This window comes from Gigantopelta aegis, chromosome 6 (genome assembly GCF_016097555.1).
Source record: "Gigantopelta aegis isolate Gae_Host chromosome 6, Gae_host_genome, whole genome shotgun sequence".
Classification (NCBI taxonomy): domain Eukaryota; kingdom Metazoa; phylum Mollusca; class Gastropoda; order Neomphalida; family Peltospiridae; genus Gigantopelta; species Gigantopelta aegis.
Genome location: NC_054704.1, coordinates 55,141,225 through 55,165,718, shown reverse-complemented (window position 1 = coordinate 55,165,718; position 24,494 = coordinate 55,141,225). Strand labels below are relative to the sequence as shown.

The 24,494-nt window shown below is 34.0% G+C and overlaps 1 protein-coding gene across 1 annotated transcript in view; it reads left to right on the top strand.

Moving 5' to 3' along the window:
* Positions 1–55: 55 nt before the first annotated feature.
* LOC121376566 (phospholipid-transporting ATPase VA-like) overlaps positions 56–24,494 on the top strand; it is a 54,356-nt gene continuing 29,917 nt past the window's right edge. The window contains exons 1-7 of the mRNA XM_041504480.1: positions 56–973; positions 3,801–4,005; positions 6,829–6,914; positions 19,537–19,643; positions 20,569–20,700; positions 21,867–22,009; positions 23,139–23,388. Coding sequence (XP_041360414.1) covers positions 582–973; positions 3,801–4,005; positions 6,829–6,914; positions 19,537–19,643; positions 20,569–20,700; positions 21,867–22,009; positions 23,139–23,388 — 1,315 coding nt within the window. The 5' untranslated portion in view covers positions 56–581. The remainder of the gene's footprint in view (positions 974–3,800; positions 4,006–6,828; positions 6,915–19,536; positions 19,644–20,568; positions 20,701–21,866; positions 22,010–23,138; positions 23,389–24,494) is intronic.

Genomic DNA, 24,494 nt, shown 5'->3' with positions numbered 1-24,494 from the left:
ATGCATTTACAAAACTTAGTTTATTGACGATCGAGTGCTTTTGTGTATACATTTGTCGTTGCCATCATATTGACCAGATGGAATTACCGATTTATTTTTGTTTGTTTACTTGGTAATAGTGAAATATGTAGACTGACATTACTGGTCACACGTTTAACAAATTAATTGTCTACGATAAACAAAATCGACAGTTTGAGCGTGAAAATAATAATACACGTCATTACAGCTTGCAAAGTTACTTCCTGCCAGCCAAACCATTTGTGAAACTCGAGTTTGACCCCAGAAGATTGGCATTGCCTAATCATGTTTAATGGATGTGTAACAGTTCGACATTCTTGGAGGAATATTAATGTGCTAAGATGAAATTTTTTTATCATCTAGAACCTTGGACTAATTTATGTAGGCAATATGGATCATGTCTTGACAAGTATTTTGGTTCAAGTTAGATTAGCTTAAAAGTAGGAATGTTTAAATTAAAGGTATTCTGACAACAGGTTCACATTTTTTCAGTATTGTGAATTATTGGTATGTGTTCTTAACTTTTGGCAAATTTTACCTGTATATGTTAAGACAGTTGCACTATGGGTAATATATTTCAACGTAATAGCCACACTGGACCAAACTTTCGGATTGTTGTACCAAATCACACGGTGCCAGATGATATTCCAATTAACAAAAAAAATCATCCAAACTATGGCTATTGTACAAACAATATTAAAACTACTAAATATACCATCTTGACATTTTTACCAAAAAATCTCTTTGAACAGTTTCATAGATTTGCCAATCTTTATTTTATATTTGTGGTTTGTTTGAACTGGGTGCCAGAAGTTCAAGCATTTGGCAAAGAAATTGCTATGGTACCAGTGGTTTTTGTGCTGCTAGTCACAGCAGTTAAAGATGCTTATGAAGACTTTAGGAGATATCGTTCCGACAACAAAATCAACAACCAGACATGTCGGATATTTTGTAGGTAAGATAATGGAATGATTTAATTCTTTTAACATTTAAAATATATACTTGTTTCTATATGTACTTGTGTATATATACCTATGTGCAATAACTGGTACCTGTATGTATATTTTCACATTGATGGAGCCATGATTTATTTTTCGAGAGGGGCACTTACACTATTTATTAGTGTTAATTCCCACAAGTTATAAATTACAGTATTGTGGGATGACTGGCAAATATAAACGGTAAATGGGGTGTGACTGATTTGGCATAGCATTTTTGTGTTTGATGGCATGATGATGTATTTTTATTGATCTTTTTATGTAAAAGAGAGAGAAAAATGTTTTAGATCAGCATTTATTTCCCACCAAATGTGGTAATTCTGGTAATTATTTTACTGTTAGCCTAACTTTTAAACAACACATATAGCCTTTGGTTTACTAGTCATGGAAAACTGGATGGGTTGTAAAAGGGAGCTGGTCAAAATGTATCCAGACCAAAATGTACTCAACCAAAATGTACCCAATTTTGGTCAAAACATATTCACTTTTTGGTCGAATTGCACCCATGGATGCAATGGATAGTTTTTATTGTTAAATTTGTAATAAAATGCTATTTTAATACAATTTATTACAAATGTTTTGACAGAATAAAATACAAAGTCATAGCAATATTCAGAATAGTTTGTAAAGTTGTTAACATCATTTCTATATAAATGTAGTCATAATGAAAATAGAAGGTTCTTAAAGAAAGAAAAAAATGGCTGAGGTACATGTAATAAAAAGAATAACAAACTCAGTACCAGTTACTATAAAATTTATGTCTCGAGTGAAATAATTTGATAATAACTGTTTATTATCCACTATGTGTAAAGTCAGTTAATCTATGATGGAATATCTGAATATTATATGTTTAAAAAAAAGTATAAGCTGTTATTCTAAACATTATAGTCTGGCTATTTAATTCCATAATTTAAGTACATTACATAATAACAATTTAATCTGATCATGTAAGGGTATAATGTATTACACTGTTTGGGACTATTGCTCATTATTTACTTTTTACTTTAATATCATTATAAATAAACATTGTTATGATAGTAAATTTAAATCTGGTACATATTATTTTATTATAGTATAAAAAAATTTATGAATTAAAATATTAGAACATTTTGACCATAGTAAACTAAGTAATGGTACATTTTGATAGGGGGACGTTTTGACCAAAAATGGGTATGTTTTGGTTTGGGGATGTTTTGACTCAATTTAACAGTCTACACATAACTGTGTAAAGTTCTGTAATATTAATAGTGAAACGAGAAATAGCGCAATGGGGCCACCGATGGGGATCGATCTCACACCGACAGCACATCGAGCGAGAGCTGTACCACTGGGCTACGTCCCGCCCCAACCTGGTTCAGATTCTAAGACTACCCCACTAATAATATAAAGACCAATATTTTAAAGTCTAGAATATTTCCGTATATTTCCATACTAACATGACCATCTTACTATTGCGGATTACAACCAGTAAAGTCAGACTCGATGGTTGTTTTCAATACATTTTGATTCAACAGAAGTGGCCACAGATGACAAGCAATCACACAGTGAAAGTAGCGTGGAATCTTTCATTGAGGGTTCAACAAATGCACTAGCTCTCAGTCCTGGCTAGTGCATTTTTGGTCGGCACTAATGGAAATTATCAACTGTTTATACAGGGCATTAATTAGCCAAAGCTTTTGTGGGGGTTAGTGACTTTGTCGAACATTTCTCAGACATTGCTTTCTTATGGCAATGTTAAAATGTTGGAATGTGTGGTGTCCAGTCTTTTTTTATTGTGTAACTTCTACATAAGAATATTGAAAAGTATAAATCTTAACAGATAAATCAAAGCAGTTACAAACAGTTTTCAAGCATCTTCATGAAAGCAGATTCCATACTTCTTGTTTATTAGAAATTGTGTCAACAGATGTAACAAATATTCCAGTTAGCTGCAGTCAGTCACAAGAAGTCGCACATTCCTTTCATTTTTGTGGCAATAAGCACCCATAATCTCCAAGACTTGTCAATCTCTATTAATTACTAATTAAGAAAATGAAGGGCACAAGCATATAAACAACTTAATTAGGAGTAGGTGTGAGAGTTCAGTGTAATACCTAAATTGTAAAAGCTATTATAATTTATACTGTTTGTTTGCTTTGTTTAACAACATCACTAGAGCACATTGATCTATTAATTATCGACTTGGATTTTAAACATTTGATAATTGTGACATAATCTTAGGGAGGAGACCCACTACATTTTTCCATTAGTAGCAAGGGATCTTTTATATGTGCCATCCCACAGACAAGATAGCACATACCATGTCCATTGATATACAGTTTGTGGTGCACTGGCTGGAACGAGAAATAGCCCAATTTAATGGCCCACACCTGAATGGGTTTTTTATTATTATATAAAAGATATATTTTTAAAACGATATGTAACACATGACAAACATCCCTACCCTCATGCATGACATTTTATAATGCAAAATAAATATATTAAATTGAATAGATTACAAGTATATGTATTGTATTACTCTTTTAAATATTAACTTTAAGTTTTTGACTTGAAACTGAAAATTCCCAATATTTTTGTAAAATGACATTAAAATTCCCAAAGCCAAAGTCATCCATGGCATCAAGTCAAATTTTAGAAATAAAACCCTGGTAGGTTGACATCTTTGAATAAATGTTTTAGCACAGTTAGTACATTTGGTAGATATACACGTACATGTACATGCCTATTCATGCAGTGATACTGTGATGTCCAATATTATATTTATTACACATTGTCATTTTGCAGGAAGGAAAAAAGATACATCAGAACCATTTTTTCCAAAGTTTATGCAGGAGATTTTATCCATCTCTCCTGCAATGAAGAAATACCAGCGGATATTTTGTTGTTGAAGACAAGCGACTCCATGGGCATGTGTCATATTGAGACATCTAATCTTGATGGGGAAAACAACCTCAAGCAACGGCAAATTATTTCTTGTTTGCAAGATCATGTAAGTAAAGTAGGATGTATTTGTCTCATTAATCTGCTATAGTTACATAAATATAGAATACTATACTCGTTTTCGCTAGATATAATTTTTACGAAACTCGTGAACTTCCCAAACGTATCTGACCGAACGAAAGTGAGGTCAGATACGTTTGGGAAGTTCACGAGTTTCGTAAAAATTATATCTAGCGAAAACGAGTGTGGTATTTTATTTATTACCCTCCTTTAAATCACGCAAATTATGAAAAATAAATAAATAAATCAATCAATTTTGTAGCCTATTTCAAGACCGGATATTGATTTGCATAACTAGCCAGTGCACGACTACGTACCGCCGCATTGAGAAATAGTTCGTTGTACTTCCGCTACTTCTCAGTGATGTTTTCAGGGGAGTGGTGTAGACGTACTTCCCCATAAATTTCCATCGGGTTTTATTTTTTAATTTAAAGAAAGCTGTAAGGTATATGCGTCAATATATGTTTATTTTCATATTGGGTGACAAATGGGTAAAACTAATGCATAATTCCATATTTTAACAAAACGCCCCCAATGAACAAATGTTCCCGTTACCCCACTGGTTATGCTAATAATGATGAATTCACAAATCACAACTGACAATAACAATTTGTTGACCAAAAATCCAACCAATAAGAGAATAACAAGTGTTTTTGCAGTTAAAAACGTGTAGCTTGCAAAAGCAGCTGAGTTCACGGGAAAACTAAAGTTATAACTTTAAGGTTGCCGACAGTCACTTTTCGCGTCCTTGTTTTGGCTTTCTTTGTACACAATAAATATAGCATATCTTACCGTAATTTCACTTGAAATCCATATTGCGTAAAAGGTACAATTTTTCAATCACAGAATTTTCTTCAAACACATTCAGGTGCTTCAGTAATGTTCGGAAAAAAAAATATCAATAGGAGTTTTGCACTCGATTTTTTCCAGCATTCTTAAAACGGAAACGTCATGTACCCAGTTTGTGGTTATTGTAAGGAGGTGCAAAGTGACGTCATTGGAATTCTGACGTCATTCAAATTCAAAATTAGCTATATTATTACAATGCATCGCCACATTAAAATAAAAACTGGTATACTAACCTTGACCCCTGTTAAATTTCTACAACAAGCAAACAACGCTGTTTACAGGTCGGTATATTTTACTTTTTCATAATTCTACAAAAAATATTAAGTTTAAGTTTTCAAAAATAAAAAAACTACCTTTTGTCAAATATCATATGAAAAAATTAACGTTGGATATGTTTCATTTATTGTGTACGAAGCCAAAACAAGGGTCCCAAAAGTGACTGTCGTAGACCTTAATAATGATGAATTCACAAACCACAACTGACAATAACAATTTGTAGACCAAAAATCCACATAATAAATAAAATGAATATGTTTAATTATTGTTCTATTCATTCTTTTATTTTTATTTTTTATTTAAAAATATTTCTCGCGCGGTCCAGTTTACATCAACTTTTAATGAATGACATTTGTAGTAAAAGTTGTGGATGTTACTGACCTTGACATTAATTATGAATGAAAAAAATAGTCCCGTTATGCTAATAAGGTCGCTGTCCAACCAATCGAAATTGACTCTGTTCCCTGTTGACAAATCAAAATACAGTTTGTAATACGCACCTGGTGGTGCGTACGAAATTTGTATGACACCGCTATATCTTCACCAGGAGGGTAATACGTTAGAATGGCAAGCGTTATTATGGTAGTTTAAGGTAATAAAAAACATTTATAAAAATATGTTTTATCGTTTTGTCTGCAGGAGATTGATTGTTCAATTAAAAGCAATCAAGGATATCCATGAGATCTTTACGGTTGCTAATAAAAACTAATGTACATGTAACCCTAATTTAATGAAACCATTTAAAAAATAGAGCTTTCTAATTCCTTTTTCAATTACAAATACATAGGCAACTAGTAATGTCATGCCATTTGTTTGCCATATATTTGTACGTACAATAGTTTGCAGAATATAGCCCTCTGTTTTTTTTTTTTCTTTCTTTGTTTTTTTAAATCCAAAGGGGTGTTTTTAGTTTCATTTAATGTATAACCTGTTTCTATTAATCTAATGTTTTGTTGTATTAAATAAGTTGAACTGATTTGAGTTGTTTTTATAATTTTTCAGGTTTTTTATTTTTTATTTTTTTTTATGATGGTATTTGAGGTTAAATATTGTGACATCTCTGACTTTTTTTAATGAATGCATTATAAAGATCGCTTACATGTACCAGTGTTTGAATAAATTGTACTTACCACATGGTGACAACAGTGGTACACTATCATTACAAGTTAGTGGTGAGTTGAGTTTGCAAGAATTGAGACTTGGTCTTCAGATCTGTGATGTTTATTTGTAATAAATAAAAACGCTGGAGCTAAATACTGTATGAAATAATATTGTTGAGCATATCCACATGACTAAAAACATGCATTCAAAATATGTCAGTTGAGAAATGGACATCAAATGTTGCTTCAGTTACTTTTAAGTCCTGGAATGGTAATATTGTTTTCACTAAAGTTGCATAATTTTAGATATACAGGAGACATTCACATGTATTAAAGGAGTTTTTTTTTTAAAGGCAAAATTATTTTTTAACAAAATTATATTATTTGAAATTTTACCTCATGTCATTGCATTGTGTCCAAATTCACTCAAATGTCCTTTTGAAAAATAATTTGATAAATATCTTAATTAAATATTCAATGAGATTGTCTTGTGTAAGATTTAAAACCACTGTAATCAAGTACGATTATTTAATTGCACAATTGTTGAATTATGTGATCTATTTATCTACATTTTTCTTTTTAAATAGCAAGAAGACTTTGAGGCAAGCAAGTTTACACACAAACTGCAGGTCGAATTGCCAAATTCAGAAATCTACAAATTCCGAGGCCAAATGTAAGTATAACTAACTTAAACCAAAAATATTGTCTGGTTAAAAAGGACACTGCACATATAATATGTTTAGATGTTAAATGTATGGACATATATTTTACTTAGTAGCTTCCTTGGATGGCCTTTATAACTATATATTATATTATACATTGTCCCCATAAAAATCCAGGTTTTTTGTAAGTTCATTCCATCACTTCTACACTCTGAAGGAATATGTATCTTTACTGATTATCCATAGAAGGGATGGGAACTCTATTTACGTGCCCATATCCACAGAGGTTCAGGCACGCCCACCCCGGACTTAGCCTCTGACTTCGCCAGTGACTAATTCCGGGGCAGGAGGTGGGGGGGGGGAGGGAATTTAAAATGAAGGGGAGTAATTTTGTATTAATATGGTATGACCAAAATAAAGGCCGAAAATATATAGTAGGGCTTTAAAGATTTAAGAAATTTTTAACTTAATTTAAATTAATTTAAAATTTTTTTAAGGCACCATAAATCAGTATTTAATAGTTCAGGTTATGATTTTAAATTTAATAATTAGATGGTGCAATTTTTCAGTCGGGCTAGTCTAAAAATAATTTAACAAAAAACTAATATATTTAATATTACTTTACTATACAATTATACCTTTAAGCCCTGGAGGAATAAGGATTTGCAAAGGGGGGAGCGTTGTGCCCAATCTGGTCAGCACTTAAACAGGTGGGTAGCCCAGTTTAGCTGGTCCGGATTTCCACGGGGTGGAGGTTCCGGGGGAGGGAGGCCTCCTAACAGGCATTCTATCGGTCGAAACCGCCTACGCCCTACCGCACCGAAATAGCACCCTACCACGGCATCGTTCCCCCCCCCCCATCCCGCCCACCCCCAAGTTATCCATACAGCAAGAGGAGGCAATATTTAGGATGATAATGATATACGGGTAGGAAGGGAGGGAATGATAGGAAGGGAGTGATGAATGGTAATGTAAAGCCTGCCAGGCGCTGTCCGGAGTGTTGGTAGAAACGTATAGTTGTAGAGTTGAAGATCGGCCCGATATTGAGCCGTCGAAAGAATTCCTCAAGCATTCGTGTGCATCACATCCCAAAGGGATGCGTCACCTAAATGGATGACAAAGTCATTGCTATATAAGCCTCGGTTTCACCCAGGTAACCACTAATCGTTAAGTGGGTACCCCCGAATATCGGCCAGGTTTCTTCTTTTTTTCAGTTTCTTAGTAGATGACCAATCAAGTTAATAGCCTGTTAAAACCTATTTCACGATAAAAAAGAGAGTAATATACATGTATATTAAAATAGTCACAATCTAAAATCTGCTAAGAAGAAGGAAACACTAACATTTATTACAATCTAAATTTAAAAATTAAAAGAAAAACACATATATAATATTAAATAAAGGAAGCGGTAATTGCATCTACATGCAAGTAGCCTTCCTATCTTCTAATACTAAAACACTGCATTCAAAAACAAACACACCCTTCACCAATGGCGGAAGGAGCAAACACTGCCAGGTGTATGCGCCACCAGGCCATGGTGACATTTCTTACACTCACACAGACAATCTAACACTAGGCTTACCTGACAAAAAAGTAATAATACCAAGTGGTACGCGGACCGACTTGTAGACACTAAAAAAGCTAGAGATGTTATTGGCTGGAATTGGATTCCTTTGGAAAGTCCTAAAGTGTTGGAAAAAAGGAAGGCATTAGAATTCATTTCTCCAGCCAGAAGCTAGATTTGGGTGTGGGTGAATACATCCCATATTGTGTCTGTATAATATGTCTGTCAACCTAGATTAAAAGTAAAAATATATAAAACATATAATTTGGTTAATAAATAATAAAATGGTTAAAATGTGGTTAGTCATTGTCCCATGGGAGGGTAGCGTCGAAGGAGTGATCACCACCGGGGACTCGGGCGGCCACCAGCCACTGAGTAGCCATCGTAATAGTTAATTATGTATAATTAATACGGCTCCTCAGTTAAAATATAATTTGACACAAAATTGCATCCTCAGGCCGTCCGATATATAAATTTATATATTAATTATAATGATTAATATAGATTATACTTCATATCTAATTTATATTGCAATCTTAGTATTATCTACAAATGTCATAATGGCCTGTTCCACTATTTGTTTATGGACAAGGGGTGAATTAAATAAATTAACCGGATTAAATTTAATATTAAGATCTGTAATTAAATTTTTTAGGGTGGTTCTTTCATGATTAAATTTAGTGCAATAGAACAAGTAGTGTCTTACGTTGTCTAGTTTATTGCATACCGTACACATAGCAGTAGGGCTTTTTTTTATTCTGTGTTTGCTGTCGTTCAGTCCATATACCACCCCCAAACGAAGCCTAGTAATATTTTCAGTTTTAGGATTTGAATAAGTGAGTTTTTTAGAGTTGACTTTAGGTTTAATTAAATAATGCCATAGTCTTGTTTTGTTATCCCACTCTGCCAAAATTTAAGTAAATTTTTGTGCTATGGCCATAATTTCATGAAAATTAACATTAATATTAATATCAATTTTATTATGTAAGAGTGCTTTTTTAGCAAGATAATCTGCGTGCCGACATGGGCAGGAACCCACTCCAAAACAATATAGTAACCTTTATCATTAATAGTTAATAATGTTGATAATTTGTTTAATAAGATATGAACTCTTGAATTTAAGATTCTGAAGAGCTTGTAAGGAGCTCAAGGAGTCAGACAGAATAAGAATGTTTTGAGGTGCAGGGTATTTATTAGAAACCGATAGTATCCATTTAAAAGCAGAATAAATAGCGACCAGTTCTGTGGTAAAAACAGAGACATGGTCGGTAATTCTGGCTTGACAGGAAACAAGTGAAGTGGGTAAGCCCGGCATGGCATAGAATGCCATACCGGCTTTACCCGTGTCAGTGTCTTTGGAGCCATCTGTATAGATATGAATATGGTCAGCATAAAAATCATTTAAGGCAGCTCTAAATAAGATGTTCTTAAAGGGGTTAAATTCAGTTTTCAAGGTCTCATTTCTTAAGAGTAATGAAATATTGAGGGGTTTAATTAACCACGGTGGCTCCAAAGAGAAAGTTAGTTTATCAGGGCTTAGATCCAAGAGTTCTAGGTTAAAAGCCATTCTATTATTAAAATTAATAGCAGAGTTAATGTCTATATGTAAATATAAGTCGTTATTAGGCTTCATAACCGCGACTGGATTTGTGGGTACTAAGTTTTTGGCTTTGAACCAATGTCTAAGACAGAATTGGGTGCGCCTAACATTGAGGGGGAGGATATTGAGTTCAACACGCAGACTGTCATTCGGGGTACCAGGAGAAACTTTCATTATGGTTCTCAGCACCTTGTTGTAGACTGTTTCCAGTCTATTCAGCTGCGTTGGAGAAGCACAGCAGAAGGCCTGAGCACCATACTGGAGTCTGGAGACTATTAAGGCTTCAGAGATCATTAATAAAGTGTGTCTGTCAGCCCCCCAAGTGGTGGCTGACAAAACCCTAAATAAGTTAATATAATTATTACAAATATTAACTACCTCATTTATGTGTTTAACAAAAGAAAGTGATTGGTCAAAGGTAACCCCCAGAAACTTATCAGTTGTTACTTGTGGGATAAGAGAGTTATCTAGTTTATGGTTTAGTTTATGAGTTCTAGCTAAATGGTTAGTTGAAAATAACATAGCAGAGGACTTAGATTTAGATATGGTCACCCCCAAGGAGTCGGCCCAATTTTGCAGTTTATCTATGTCTTTTTGAATATCTATTTAAATTTTTACTATACACTTTCCAGATCGCCAAAAAGTTGTCCTATACTTAGCTTAGTGTCTTTCCTAGACGAGTTAGGCAAGACCGAGGCCAGATCATTAATAAAAATGCTGAAAAGTGTTGGGGCTATGACTGATCCTTGGGGAATACCGTTTTCTAGCTCCAGGACATCAGAAAAAGATTCTGCTACGTTAACAGAAAAAGTTCTGTTAGCTATAAAACGTTCAATAAATGTAAACATGGGTCCCTTAATACCCATGTCATACACTTTAATTAGTAAGCCATGACGCCAAACCATGTCGTAGGCCTTCTCCAGATCAACAAATATTCCGACCACTTTATCACCAAAACTAAAAGCATTAGAAATTTCTGATTGAAGCCTAAATAAGTGGTCGGTAGTAGAGTGGTTTTTTCTAAATCCACTCTGAAAACAGGTCAAAAGATGGTTACTTTCTAAATAAAAGCTGAGTCTGAAGTTAACCAAACTCTCCATGGTTTTGCAAATACTAGAGGTTAAGGAAATAGGGTGATAATTAGAGGGGTTAGTTAAATTCTTCCCCTTCTTGGGGAGGCTAAAAACTTCAGCATGCTTCCATGCAAGGGGAAGGTAGCCCTGTTTCCAAATCATATTATATAATTCTAGAAAAAGGTTGAGGATGAATTTAGGCATATTCTTAAAAAATAGGTAGTTAAATTTATCGGGTCCTGGGGAGGTGCCTTTCCTATGAGTAAAAGCCTCAACCATTTTCTGAATAGTAAATGGTAAATTTTATTTAGTAGTAGTACTGGGGAATTTAGCATCCAGGGGAATTTTGAATTTATTTTCTAAGTGGTCTTTACGTTGAGAAAAATTTAAAGGAAAATTACTATTACTTGAAATTTTTTGGAATGTGTGTCCAAAAATAGTGGCTTTTTGTTGATTATTAGTATATAATTTATTAGAGCTGAGAAGTGAAGATTTAGGAACTGATTTCCCCTGAATGCGTTTGATCTTTGACCAAACATCTTTACTATTGTTTTTATTATTGAGTGATGAAAAAAAATTAACCCAAGATTCTTTTTTGGCTTTAAGTATACCGTATATTGCCGTGTATTAGCCGACTCCTTGGATAAGCCGACCTCTTAGTTTGACCCTAAATATCTAGTACAAAATCATCGGCCTTGTGTATAAGCCGAAGTCATCATTTGTCAAGCTGTATGTTATATCGATTTCAATAATACTGTCAACAAACAGACTTGTGCTTTTCTTGTTCATAATGATTATATTTGTTTTCCCTTTAATTATTACAAACACGGTAATCGCGATCTACCATGCCGTGAAAAATAATTTAGGACTGATAGAGCATAACTGAAAAATAAATAATTCAAGCTGTATCACTGCACACAAGTAACTAATTTATTCACTGGACAGCAAAAAGTAAAATCATTGAGGCACATTTAATCCCCCACCACACACACAAAAACAAAAGATCATGCGGTCCGTGACTGCAGTTCACTGTATATGGTATGGTCATGTGACAATAGTGGGAGTAATTATCGTCCTGAAATTCATGTTATGTTTTTTCAGTCGGTAATGTTAAAGGGACACACCCTAGTTACGGCTAGTTGTTAACCATTATGGCGTTGTTTTTCGCTATTAAACCCATTTTTTCACAAATAAAATTGCACTTTACTTACCGTTTATTATTTAGAATATACATTTCCATTCACCTGAAGTGTTTTTTGGTAATCCTGGTAATCCTGGTGTTTGTAATACCACAAAATACATTTTTCGTATTTCTTAAAAACACACGCGCGTTTGAGAAAAAAACGTTGAGCAGACAAGGTCTAATCTATTTTTAGAGGGGATATTTCCATTTCAATGTCACAGATGTTGGTATACCACGTGACCGTTATCATTTTGGTTCGGTTTGTTTTTTCATGCACGGTTCACGCAATCACCATCCGATTTGTTGTTGTTCATTTGTGAGATTTTCCTTCACAGTTCGTGAACATTTTCAGTAACAATAAAGTTCAGACAAGTAAGTGTCTCAATACAAAACGTTAAAAACCCTTAAAACCAATAATTTTGCTAAGTCTTACGATATCTGGAGAGGGGATACAACCAGGACAGAACATTTGGAACATGTCCAGGAGAGGTGAAAGAAACGCACCCCAAGTCTGTGAAATTTGTCGTGACGTAGGCATTGTAGGCATTGTTGTGCTTCGAGCGACATCTACCGGTGACATCAGAATACTAACTTTCAAAATTATTTCAAGCAATTGGGACATGGGGATTCCCATGGTATTTATCGATATAAAACCTGCTTTTTCACTCCATTTGATAAAAACGTGATCTAAGTGTGTTACAGGTTTGTAGATTAACCAAATTATAATTTATTTTCGCTGGATGGAACTAGGGTGTGCGGCTTTACAGTTTAATGCACCCTCCCAACAAAACAATAATATTAGAAATATAATACTTGTTTAAAGAAAAAACACCGTTTTGTATCTTAAATTTGCTATATGAAAGACTGGTCCCAGCACAGGTCAAACAAAGATGGACAGTTGGAAAGAATTCATTTTTACCATTGAAATGACAATAAAACAAGCAATTTTTTATTATTATTCATCAAACTTATAATGCATTCAAGAACAAAAAACTGCATAATATTGCATGATGGGGTGTTTTATTTATACTGTGCACAAATTATTGTTACATAATCTGTGAAAGGCTAAGGGTCTGATAAAAATTTATAAGTCACGGTTGGGAGTATTGTCGATCGGAATTTTATGCTCCAATTTGTTGCCTCCGTGTATTAGCCGACTCTCTTCTTTTGGAAAGTGTTTCTAGACTTCAAAAGTCGGCTAATACACGGCAATATACGGTACCTTGAGTAGCTTTAAATTTACTTTCTTTAAAATTATTAAAATTATCTTTAGTCTTATCTTTTTGATAAGTTTTACGCATTTTATTTCTATGTTTAGTAAGTTTAGCAAGTTCATCTCTCCACCAAGGAACTGAATTATATTTAATTTTAGAGTTGGAAATCGGAATAGTTTTATTAGCTATTTTAATAACACTATCTGTTAAATTTGTATTAAAAGTGTCTATATTTTTACTTCTAATATCATTTGGGTTAAGTTTAGAACATAATTGGAAGAAACCTGGCCAGTCTGCTTTATTAAAGTTCCATTTATCTTTTGCTTTTACCGGTTCCCTCCATGACCCATTAAGATTGTAGTAGGTGATTATGGGGAGGTGGTCGCTATTAAAGTCGTTCATGACCTGCCACTCACATTTAGGGGCCATCCCGTCTGACACCATGGTAAGGTCAAGCCACGTCCAGCAGTGGTAAGAATCTGAATAAAATGTCGGGGTACCATCATTAATACAAGTTACTTGGGATTCTTCCATAAATTTTTCTACGATGGTCCATTGTTTATCAGTATTGTTGGAGCCCCAAAGAGTATTACGACAGTTAAAATCTCCAACAATAATCTTTTTAGTGTTATGTTTTTCAGACAGGGAATCCAGGTAGTTTTGTAAAGTAAGATTATATTGGAGACTGCCTGGATGGATATAAAAATTATAAATATTAATGTTTTCAGTCCCACCATGTACTGTGACGCCCAAGACCTCAATATTAGTATGTGTAGCTTGTAACGGGATGCGGGAGTAAGACAGGTCATTTCTGACATATATAGCTATTCTCTCTCTCCCCCCCTCCCCCCCCCCATAAGTGCCACTTGTATTGTGGAAGAAGCCAAAATAGCCTGGGATATTGAACATAGTAAAATATTTATTATTTTTAGTTTTATTTAAATTATCAGTGGCAAGGCAGGTTTTTTGTACACAAATTAAATCAATTACTGGTTTAGTATCTTTAACATAATTTTTTAATTCGTCTCCATGGCCCCTGTATTTCAGGCCTCTAGCGTTCCATTGTAGAATGACCAAACCTTTAAATATTTCCATATCAATTTTATATTTTTTTTCCAATTTTAATATTATTATTCATATTATAATTATTAGTAGTAGTTTTAGTATTATGTGGGGGAATTGGGGGTATTTTAGTTCTCGTGTCTCCCATAATTGGTTGGAAGCAATACTGGTATTGTTTAATTATAACTGTTATAATTGTTAACTATTTTGCATTTCTTACAAGTACCTTCACCTAAAAAAAAATCATAAATGTCATCTTCCAACCGCTTGTAGCGGTTGGAAGTAGGAATAGTGTACTCACCGACTTCTTCATCTGTCTTGGGTCACCAAAAGTCTAACACGTCTCTTCCTGGCTCCCTCCTGGTAAGGGGTGGGGGGGTAGATATTTCTTCTTTCGTTTGGTCTTGTGGTGGTATGGGGGTGTCCGAGTCGTAAATGGAGGGGGTGGAGGCATCTAATGGTTTTTATTTTATTTTGGGGGTACCGCCCAACTCGTCGCACCACTGCAACTGTTTGAACAGAGTTTTTTCATTTACTGGTTTAGTTTCTGCAGTGTTACCATTGTTGGAAGTGTCTTTATGGTTTACAGTAAGATTGTTTTCGTTACTTATCTCCGACACGTCAAAATCAGGTTCTGTCATGGCGGCCGGGCAAAGGTCAAGTTGTGGTTTTAATAAAATATTAAAGTTTTAACGTAAACTATGTTTTAACAAGGAATTAACTATTTTTAAGTGATTAGGAGTATAGTACAACTATCAATACTGTCTTAAATAGTAGCTGGCACTACTAAAAAACAATAATTAAGAGTTAATACTGACAAAAACAAGTTACAATAGTTTAAACAGACGAACAAAAGGTAGCAAGAAGGACAGACTGAGGACGTAATAGTAGACAGTTTTTTAAGGAAATCTCGAGCCTAAACTGGAGCCTGTAAGAGAAAACAATGGCAAACATAATAGCTAGTGACTTACAACTTGTCCCGGGTGGTAACTAATAAATTTAAAGCGCACAAGGCATTTAACTAGTCTTCAACGCTGGAGCAAGATGCAGACAACCTCTCCCAATGGTGACAAAGACGGAATGAAAGTATAGAATGTCCATAGAAGGGGTTTGGAGTACTTACATTACTTAATTTGTCTCTACCCAAGCTTTATTCTCTCTCTGTCTGGAAAGCCAAAAATCCTTTTACTGCTTTATTTTGCACAAAGAAAGACTTCAGTTTCTGAAGTGCTCATCAGTATCAGTTATCAATCCAGCATAAATGTTGATTGTCTTCCTGGTTTTAAAACTCGCAAGTGCAAAAGAACCAGAATTAATACTGTGCACATAATTTTTCTCAGTTGAGGCTGTAGACTATTCCTCAATGTTTTCCCTGACTAACATTTAACAAGTTTGTATGCTGTTCTTTGACTTGATCATTGTCCACGTTTTCCAGGTTTGGGGAGAATTTTGTTTCTGTTGATATCCTGGCCAGAATTTAAAAAGTTTGAAATTTGTAGCACTAGCAATTGTACATTTAGCCACTGGCTTCGGAAAGTGAGGGCTCCCAGTGTCTGTTAACCTTTGGCAGTTTTGCCAGCAGCTTGGGAAATGAGCAAAGTGTTCTTTTATTTTAGCTTATTGTTATACAGTTATTGTTTTGTTCTGTTTCTTTGTCACTTCCTAGAACTGGAAAGCTGTCTTCGTCACACATTGTCTTTTAATACTTCTCTCCACACACTATGGTTGGTCTCACCACTGATACCATCTACTGGTGCATTGGTAAAGAAATTCCAGTCGCAAGTACAATTGAAATCAGCTTGTAGTAAAGCATGTTATAAACGTTGAATTGATTTTTAAACTGGGATCCAGCTCCTAAGTAGTAGTGTACATGTTTTATTTACCAAGGAAGCTTTGAACATGTACACACGTTTGTTGTGTGTTAATGTTTCAGATACAATGCTGTAGTATGCATGCTTCAACTCAGTTATCAGGTAGTATGCATGCTAGTTATCAGCCTCAAAAAAGTACACAAATTCAGTGAAAACTGTTATTTGTTGTGAGCATCAATATGCAGCCATGTTTTCCCCTGCTGTTTGGCAGCATAATTTTCAGAAAGGTCTTCATGAATAACCAAACCAGAAGGTGCCTTTTCAAGTGACACAAGTCAGCTTGTTATCGCTTAACATTATACTTATGTCTGGACATAGTAGAAAGCTATTTGTAGAGCTCCGACTTTGTTTAAAAGCATGTTGGCATATCAAGACAGTTTTTGGACTTTCCCGTTGCATGTTTTCAATTGGTAATATTGAAGTGTTAGTTTCAAATCCTAGCTGTCAAAGTACCTGTTGACACTGGTTACACCACAGTCATTACAGACTCTTGTCAATACATGTTTTACTATTTCCATCACATTTCATTAATCTGAACATGAACTTCTTTGAGGTCCATTGTCAGGATTCATTTCTGTTTCTTTTCCTTTATTCCACAAGGAAATTAAGCACACTGTAATTTCTTCCCAGGCCACATGTAGCTGATATCTTCTAATAGATCATAGTTCTCAACACAGGCCTTTGTCTCGTCTTATATTTTGTCACTTATCTGTCTCGGCTCATTCAAAAGTCTTCTTTTCACTTGTGGTTGGTCAACAAGCTAAATTGTTTTCCTTTTGGATGGCATGAGACTTTGATTATATGCACCTACAACAACTGCTTTCTTCCAAGGAGATTTCTACGGTAACATTCTTTTGATGTGAGACACAGTGTGCTTCAACTTGAGTACCGTATATCTTCGACTATAAGTTGACCCTGCCTATACGTTGAGACCCTAATTTCAAGCCCTGAAAACATGTTTTGTTATTGACCCATTTATAAGTCGACCCATGAAAAATTACCAATAAATATTACAGTATTTCTTACTTTCAGCAAATGAGAATCATAAATGGTTCATATATACAATATTTGAACAAAAGATACTTATTTTTGAAACATCAGCTTTCTACATCCGCAGTATTCTATTTCCAAACCAATCTAATTACACATAGATGGTGAACACTGTTTCATTGTTACCTTATAACACTGTACAGCATGGTTGTGTGTATAAACAATAACTTTATTTATCAATAGACCAGTATGATATCTAATGTGAAACTGAAAGTTGACATTCAACTAAAGAACGGTAACTCTATTGAGGAAAATATACTGTTTTTTGTTTAAAGATTAATTCCAGTGACCAGATTGCAGAATAAATGGAGGCAATAGATGCTTAGCATTGTTTACAATTTTGCTATTAGTGATAGTTGTTATTTTAATTAAGTGGACTGTTGTCTTAGCTTGTGAGATCAGTGCATCTTTTCATGTCACATTTCATTTATAACCAAAATCAATCTAATGCCAAAAAACTGAAGTTCTAAAAATTAAATTGACAAAATAACTCGTTTGAGTATAAACACTGGGATAATTCAACATTAAAAACATTCCCCAAATTTTTGTTTGTGAATTTTCTGACCCCTAAAAAGTATAAGTTGAACCCAAGTTATAAAATATTTTGATTGTCAAAACAAATTCAACTTATAAGCGATAAATCAGATTTTTTGTTGTTGTCTTTCTGGCAACTGAGATTTTAAAATTTGAATTCTTCTCTTGTGTGTTTAATTTAATTTCTAGTTCAGTGTGCATGCATTTACTCTTTTTCACTCTTCGTCTTTGTTTTTTGCCTCCTTATTCTTTGCTGAGGTTTTGTTTTTAACACTGTTACTTAGAATGATAGACTTTTAAGTTTTATATATATATATATAAAAAACCCATGACATTTCAAATTAGTTACAAAAGTCACATAATTTATGACCAAAAATATGCTTATAAAGAAGGAAGGAAATGTTTTATTTAATGACGCACTCAACACATTTTATTTATGGTTATAAGGCATGGGCGGATGCAGGAAATATTTTTAGGGGGGGACCAAAAAAGAAGGGCACATTGACTCGTCAAAAGGGCACCTTACTACAAGTTTTGATATTTACAATTAATATGAATTCCTACAGTTCTACGTCATAATATACTAGCAATAATGAAGTAAATTGGCGTCACTCGCGTTAGAACCTCAATGGGGCCCCACTGAGACTCAATAACACAGACACATATCAGCAAGCTTGCGCATGTACACGAAAATCTTGATTTCATTTATCTACAATATAATTATTGTTTACTTAAAAAAAAAAAAATTCTACAAACAAAAAGGGCACTTGGACATTTTGAGGGCACTTGAACAATTTTTTTGGGGGGGGACGCGTCCAACTGGTCCCCCCCCTTGGATCCGCCCATGTAAGGTGTCAGACATATGGTTATGGACCACACAGATATTGAGAGAGGAAACCCGCTGTCGATGCTTATAAAAAATCCCATGTGTAGTGCAGTCTTCTTACTGCGTGAAAATTAAAGCAGGGTGGCTGTGTAACCCCCTTCCCCTGCACTTGCAAGAAACAAAACAGAAAAGCAAAAAATATTTTGATACCATATTCGAGGTGGATTGTTAAAAACAAAATCCTAAGATAAAATGAAGGTACAGTTGGGCACATAAGCACAATCGCACACCTCATATGAAGGACTGCAATCAATAAATATTGTATATAATTATCAGCAACAACTATTATGTTATCTCGAACTCTTTGGTTCAGTCACTTTAATGATAAAATAACAAAGGAGAGGTCTTTGCTTAGGCTGTGCCTGTTTACCAATCCCATTGTAATCTTTATGGTTAGCAATAACTTTTGTTAAAACAGATAACAAATTTTAAAACCAGGTAATGAATTTCGATTGTAGGCCTATATATTACATAAGGATTTATGAATATAGGTGTCAGCAGATTTAATAAAACATTTTTTTACATTTTCAACCTTTATTTTAATAAAAAAAAAAAAAATGTTCTAAACTACAACAAAATAATTATTTCACTTCCAGAGTTCAAGAAAATGATGAAAAGATTGCTTTAAACTATGACAACCTGCTGCTTCGTGGATGTATCATCAGGAACACCGACTATGTAGAGGGAATAGTCATATATGCTGGTGAGATTTTACTTTATGCTGATCTTAAGGTATTGAAAAAGTATTAATATTAGTTATTGATCTGGTTTAATTTATACTTACGTAGCATTTAGCCAGCTATTAAAAATAATTTAGCTAGTTGTAAATGTGATAGGCTACGGTAGAAATGAATGGATGTGTGGATGGATGTTTAACGATAACCCAGCATAAAAAAAAATACATTAACAAAGATAAATAAAATAAAATTCTAAAATTATTACAAAACACACAGTCAATAGTGATATATAGTAAAGTCAAAAGGAAACAGTATATGGAGTTGTGGAATACAAAATAAATCATTAAAACACACACACAAAACAGCATAGCACTGATCCATTGCATTCATCTTATTACAGAAAGTGGTTACTTAAAGTAGTTATTTCATTCCAACGACTACTTCTTGATTGGTACATGTATGTCAGAGACTTTGGTATGTATTACATACAATGGGGGGGGGGGGGGGGGGGATGCTTATCAAAATCACATGCTGCTAAAAAAAAACCCCACAACAACAATTGTTTTGTTTTTTGTTTATAAGTTTTATTGCCAGCCCCTTGTTTACAAATAGAACAACACATGCCAAGGGTAAAACATGGGTTGTGTACATAACAATAATAAAACAACATAATATAATACTTTAGGGTACTACTTTAGGGTACTGGCTTGCATGCTGCTAATTAATAATATGAGTAGCGATGTGCCAGAAAGTGAAACTTATTAATCATAGATTAAATGGTGTTGAGATTTTATTAACCAAATATTCTTTTGCTTTTACCAGTGAGCATATTTGCCTTTCTAGGTTATTAAACTCTAGTGTCGAAATAACTGTATGTTAAGACACCGATTTCCATAAAGTTAAATGTGCTGAGGTGACAATAACCTGATATTTGTTTCGTTTTGTTTCCAGGCCATGAGACGAAGGCGATGTTGAATAACCGTGGCCCACGCTACAAGAGGAGTAAGCTGGAGCACAAGTTGAACCGAGATGTTATCTGGTGTGTCATCCTGCTACTCTTCCTCTGTTTTTTCTGTGCCATAGGTCAGTGGAAAATTGTTTTGTTTTGGTTTTTTCTGTACCACAAGTCTAGTTAATGTGAAAATTATTTATTGTATCACATGTCAGTATAAAATGTAGCAGATTTTCTTTCTAAGATTATATGTAAAAATTACCAAATGTTTATTATGATGATTAATAAATCAATGCTCTAGTGGTGTCGTTAAACAAAAAAAAACTTCTTTTTTTTAAATTATGTATGTCTACATGTATGTTTAGCTTGTTGATGCTGAGACCTTTTCGTACTTTCTTAGCAAAATTCAGTGTGCATATTTCTCGTTTCCATCACAGAAAAAATAAAATGTTCTACTTGTATTTAGTGTATAAAATACAAATTATGTCACATGTGTGTATATTTCACTCTTAATGTAGTTGTTTCTAGCATTTTACGTTCAGTGTGTCAGTAATTCATGATCAAAGTACACTGACAAAGAATCAAAGGTGGAAACTCTAATGTGTAAGTATTGAAACTTGTCTGAAGCTAAAACGAATTTAATGCACTGCACCAGACAATACAATTGAAAACAACCAAGCAATAATTACTCCGATGTCTGTGAAGCTGGGCTGAGACTACAGAAATCGGTGACCCATGATGCAACAGCACTTTTGGTCATTATTGTTTTCTGGTAGTTACGTTTTCGTTAAGTTGACTCTTCATTCGTTTACACGACGCCGGTTTGTTCAGGTTAATTAATTACGGATTTTGCATTTCTGAGCAAATAAATTAATCTGGTTCCATAAATTGACAGGTTCTGGGGGTTTTCAAGTTCTTAAATAAGAGAAAATTTGGGACCATGAAATTTGGCCGGTTTTGACATGTTTTCATTATGTTCAGGGTCCGGTTTTGACATGTTTTCATTATGTTCAGGGTCTGGTTTTGACATGATTTCATTATGTTCAGGGTCCGGTTTTGACATGATTTCATTATGTTCAGGGTCCGGTTTAGACATGATTTCATTATGTTCAGGGTCCGGTTTTGACATGATTTCATTATGTTCAGGGTCCGGTTTAGACATGATTTCATTATGTTCAGGGTCCGGTTTAGGCACCTTTCACTGTACATATATTGTTTGTGCCATAAGTCAGGGTAAAAATGATTTATTGTATTTTCTGTGTCACATGTCACTATTTAAATATTTTTATATTTTCAGGTAGTGGAATTTGGTTGTCTGAATATGACCTGGTGGGCGAAAATACCAATCTAGTCCCATTTATATCATTTGGTGATTTGGACCAGTACAGCCCACTGTATCAGGGCTTCATCGTGTTCTGGACTTACATCATCATATTTCAGGTACCTTTCTAAAAATAATACTTACACAAATATTTATTAAATAATTTACTTGTACAATTTCTGATGGTCTCAAAGCAAAGCAAATAATGCCAAAAACCCCACCGTTTGAAGATATACATGTGTATATTGGAGAGTATACAACAAAATGTTATCTACTTGATGTAAGGGAATGCACTGTTTTGGAAAATAATAGCCTTGCATGCCTTTTAAGTTAATCAATGATAGGTCTCTGAGAATTGAAAATTGCTGCACTAAATATAATATATAATTTATTACCTCAGCGGTCACTCATAACAGGGAAATATTTTCCATATTTTCTCAGTGAGAAATATTCTGCATTGGTCTAACGGACAATACTATTGGACAATTTGACACTTACAAACCAATGACCTTGTCGGTACTAAATATGACGTCATCACGATTTGGCAAACACAAAATCACGTCATGTAGTTTAAAGAGTTTGCGTTTATGGCTCTCAGTTTTTGGTGTTAAATTTATAACAAAATGTCATTTTAATGCAATTCCTTAATAGATTTTTTTGCAGAATAAAGAGAACTTTTGTTTTTGAAAATTATCTATGAACGTGATTAAATTACAACGTTATAGTAATTCTTAGAACAGTGCATCAAGTGGGTTACATCATTTCTATACAGGTTGGCCTTCGTGCATATGCATTGAAAATAAAAGCTTTTAGAGAAAAAAATAGCTGAGGTAATAAATAGAATAACCAACTCGGTACCAGTTATTATCAAATTTATGTCCCTCGTGAAATAATTTCCATTTGTCACTCGCTAAAGCTCGTGACAACTGAACATTATTTCACTCGGGACATAAATTTGATAATAACTGGTAACTTGTTTATTATCCTCTATATAATAATATATACAATATAATGTGCAAACAAAAGTATTATTTTTTGCAAAACCAATCTGTAATTTTAAGGTTTGGTTTTTCATTGAAACTGTATTTTAAGAATTACCCACGGTTTGTCTATATTTCAAGACCTATTTCTTTTTCTTTTTTTCTTTTGCAAAATATCCTTGTTTAAAATCTTATCTTCAACTCTCTTATTGTAATTTGTTGAATTGTGTATATGATTTAATTTTCAATTTTATCTTCTAATTTTCAGGCTGTGATACCCCTGCCCTTGTACGTCTCAGTTGAGCTGGTCAAACTCGGGCAGATCTATTTCATAAACCAGGATTTGGAATTATACCATGAAGAGTCTGACCGGCGCATCGAGTGCCGTGCCCTCAACATTACAGAGGATCTCGGGCAAGTCCAGTACATATTTTCTGACAAGACCGGAACACTGACAGAAAACAAGATGGAGTTCAAGAGTTGCTCCATTGGTGGAGTTGACTATCCTCATCTACCAGGTAAAGAAAGTTTTTAAAATGTGTTTTTGTTTAGCAACACCACTAGAGCACATTGATTTATTGATCAAACATTTGGTTATTTTGACATCAATAGCAAGGGATCTTTTATATGCACCATCCCAGAGACAGGATAGCACATACCATGGCCTTTGATATACAAATTGTGGTGCACTAGTTGGAATGAGAAATAATCCACTGATGGGAATCAATGTCGGACCAATTGCATATCAGGCAAACGCTTTAACCAGCTGGCTACAACCACATAAAGAAGACAGATTATTCCCCTTTGTTGCAACAGGATGTTGCTCAGTAGCTTGGATTGGAAACCTATTTTATTGCATAAACATCAAAAAGATTGGGCAACTTACTAGGCCCTCTCCTATATACATACAATATAATGGTGACAAGTACATAATTATAAAATAATAGATATATATACACATATATGTACATATAAAATTTATGTATGTTTATTTTAATTTCAAATTGAGGATAAGAGAGTGTTATATACAACAGGATTGTGAAAGAAAATAGAGATACACGAAAAGAAACAAAGAAGTACATGTGCAGTCAAACCATTAGACTATTTTAATCAAAACGATGTGTTTGTTTAAGAATTTTTTAAATTTGTTTTATTATAAAGATCCCTTACGGTATTTCATCCATGTAAAAGCAGTTATAAATGTATTGGTTGTACATATTGTAATGAGTTACGAAGAACCTGCCTCTGTCTCGTATATTTTTAACATTGAAAGAAATGGTAAATACTGTTTTCTGTAAAATTGGCTCAGTGGTTAGTGCTCTCTTAATGTCTGATGGGTCATAGGATCAGATGCCTTCAGTGGACTCAAGCAGGGCTCACCCTGTCCATTGCCAAATAAGCCAGTTGCTAATTTGTTAATACAAAGTGGCTACAACATTTAGTCTTTGGCTAATACAATATTCCTTAAGTTAACCTTAACCATAACTACAAAAACACCGCTAGCTCACAATGTTTTACCTCCACTGACATACATTTTATTGTGATATTAGTCATCGCATACTATCAACAAATCAATAAGTATATATTAATATTCAACTTGAACTAGATTTCTAGAAAATGCAGT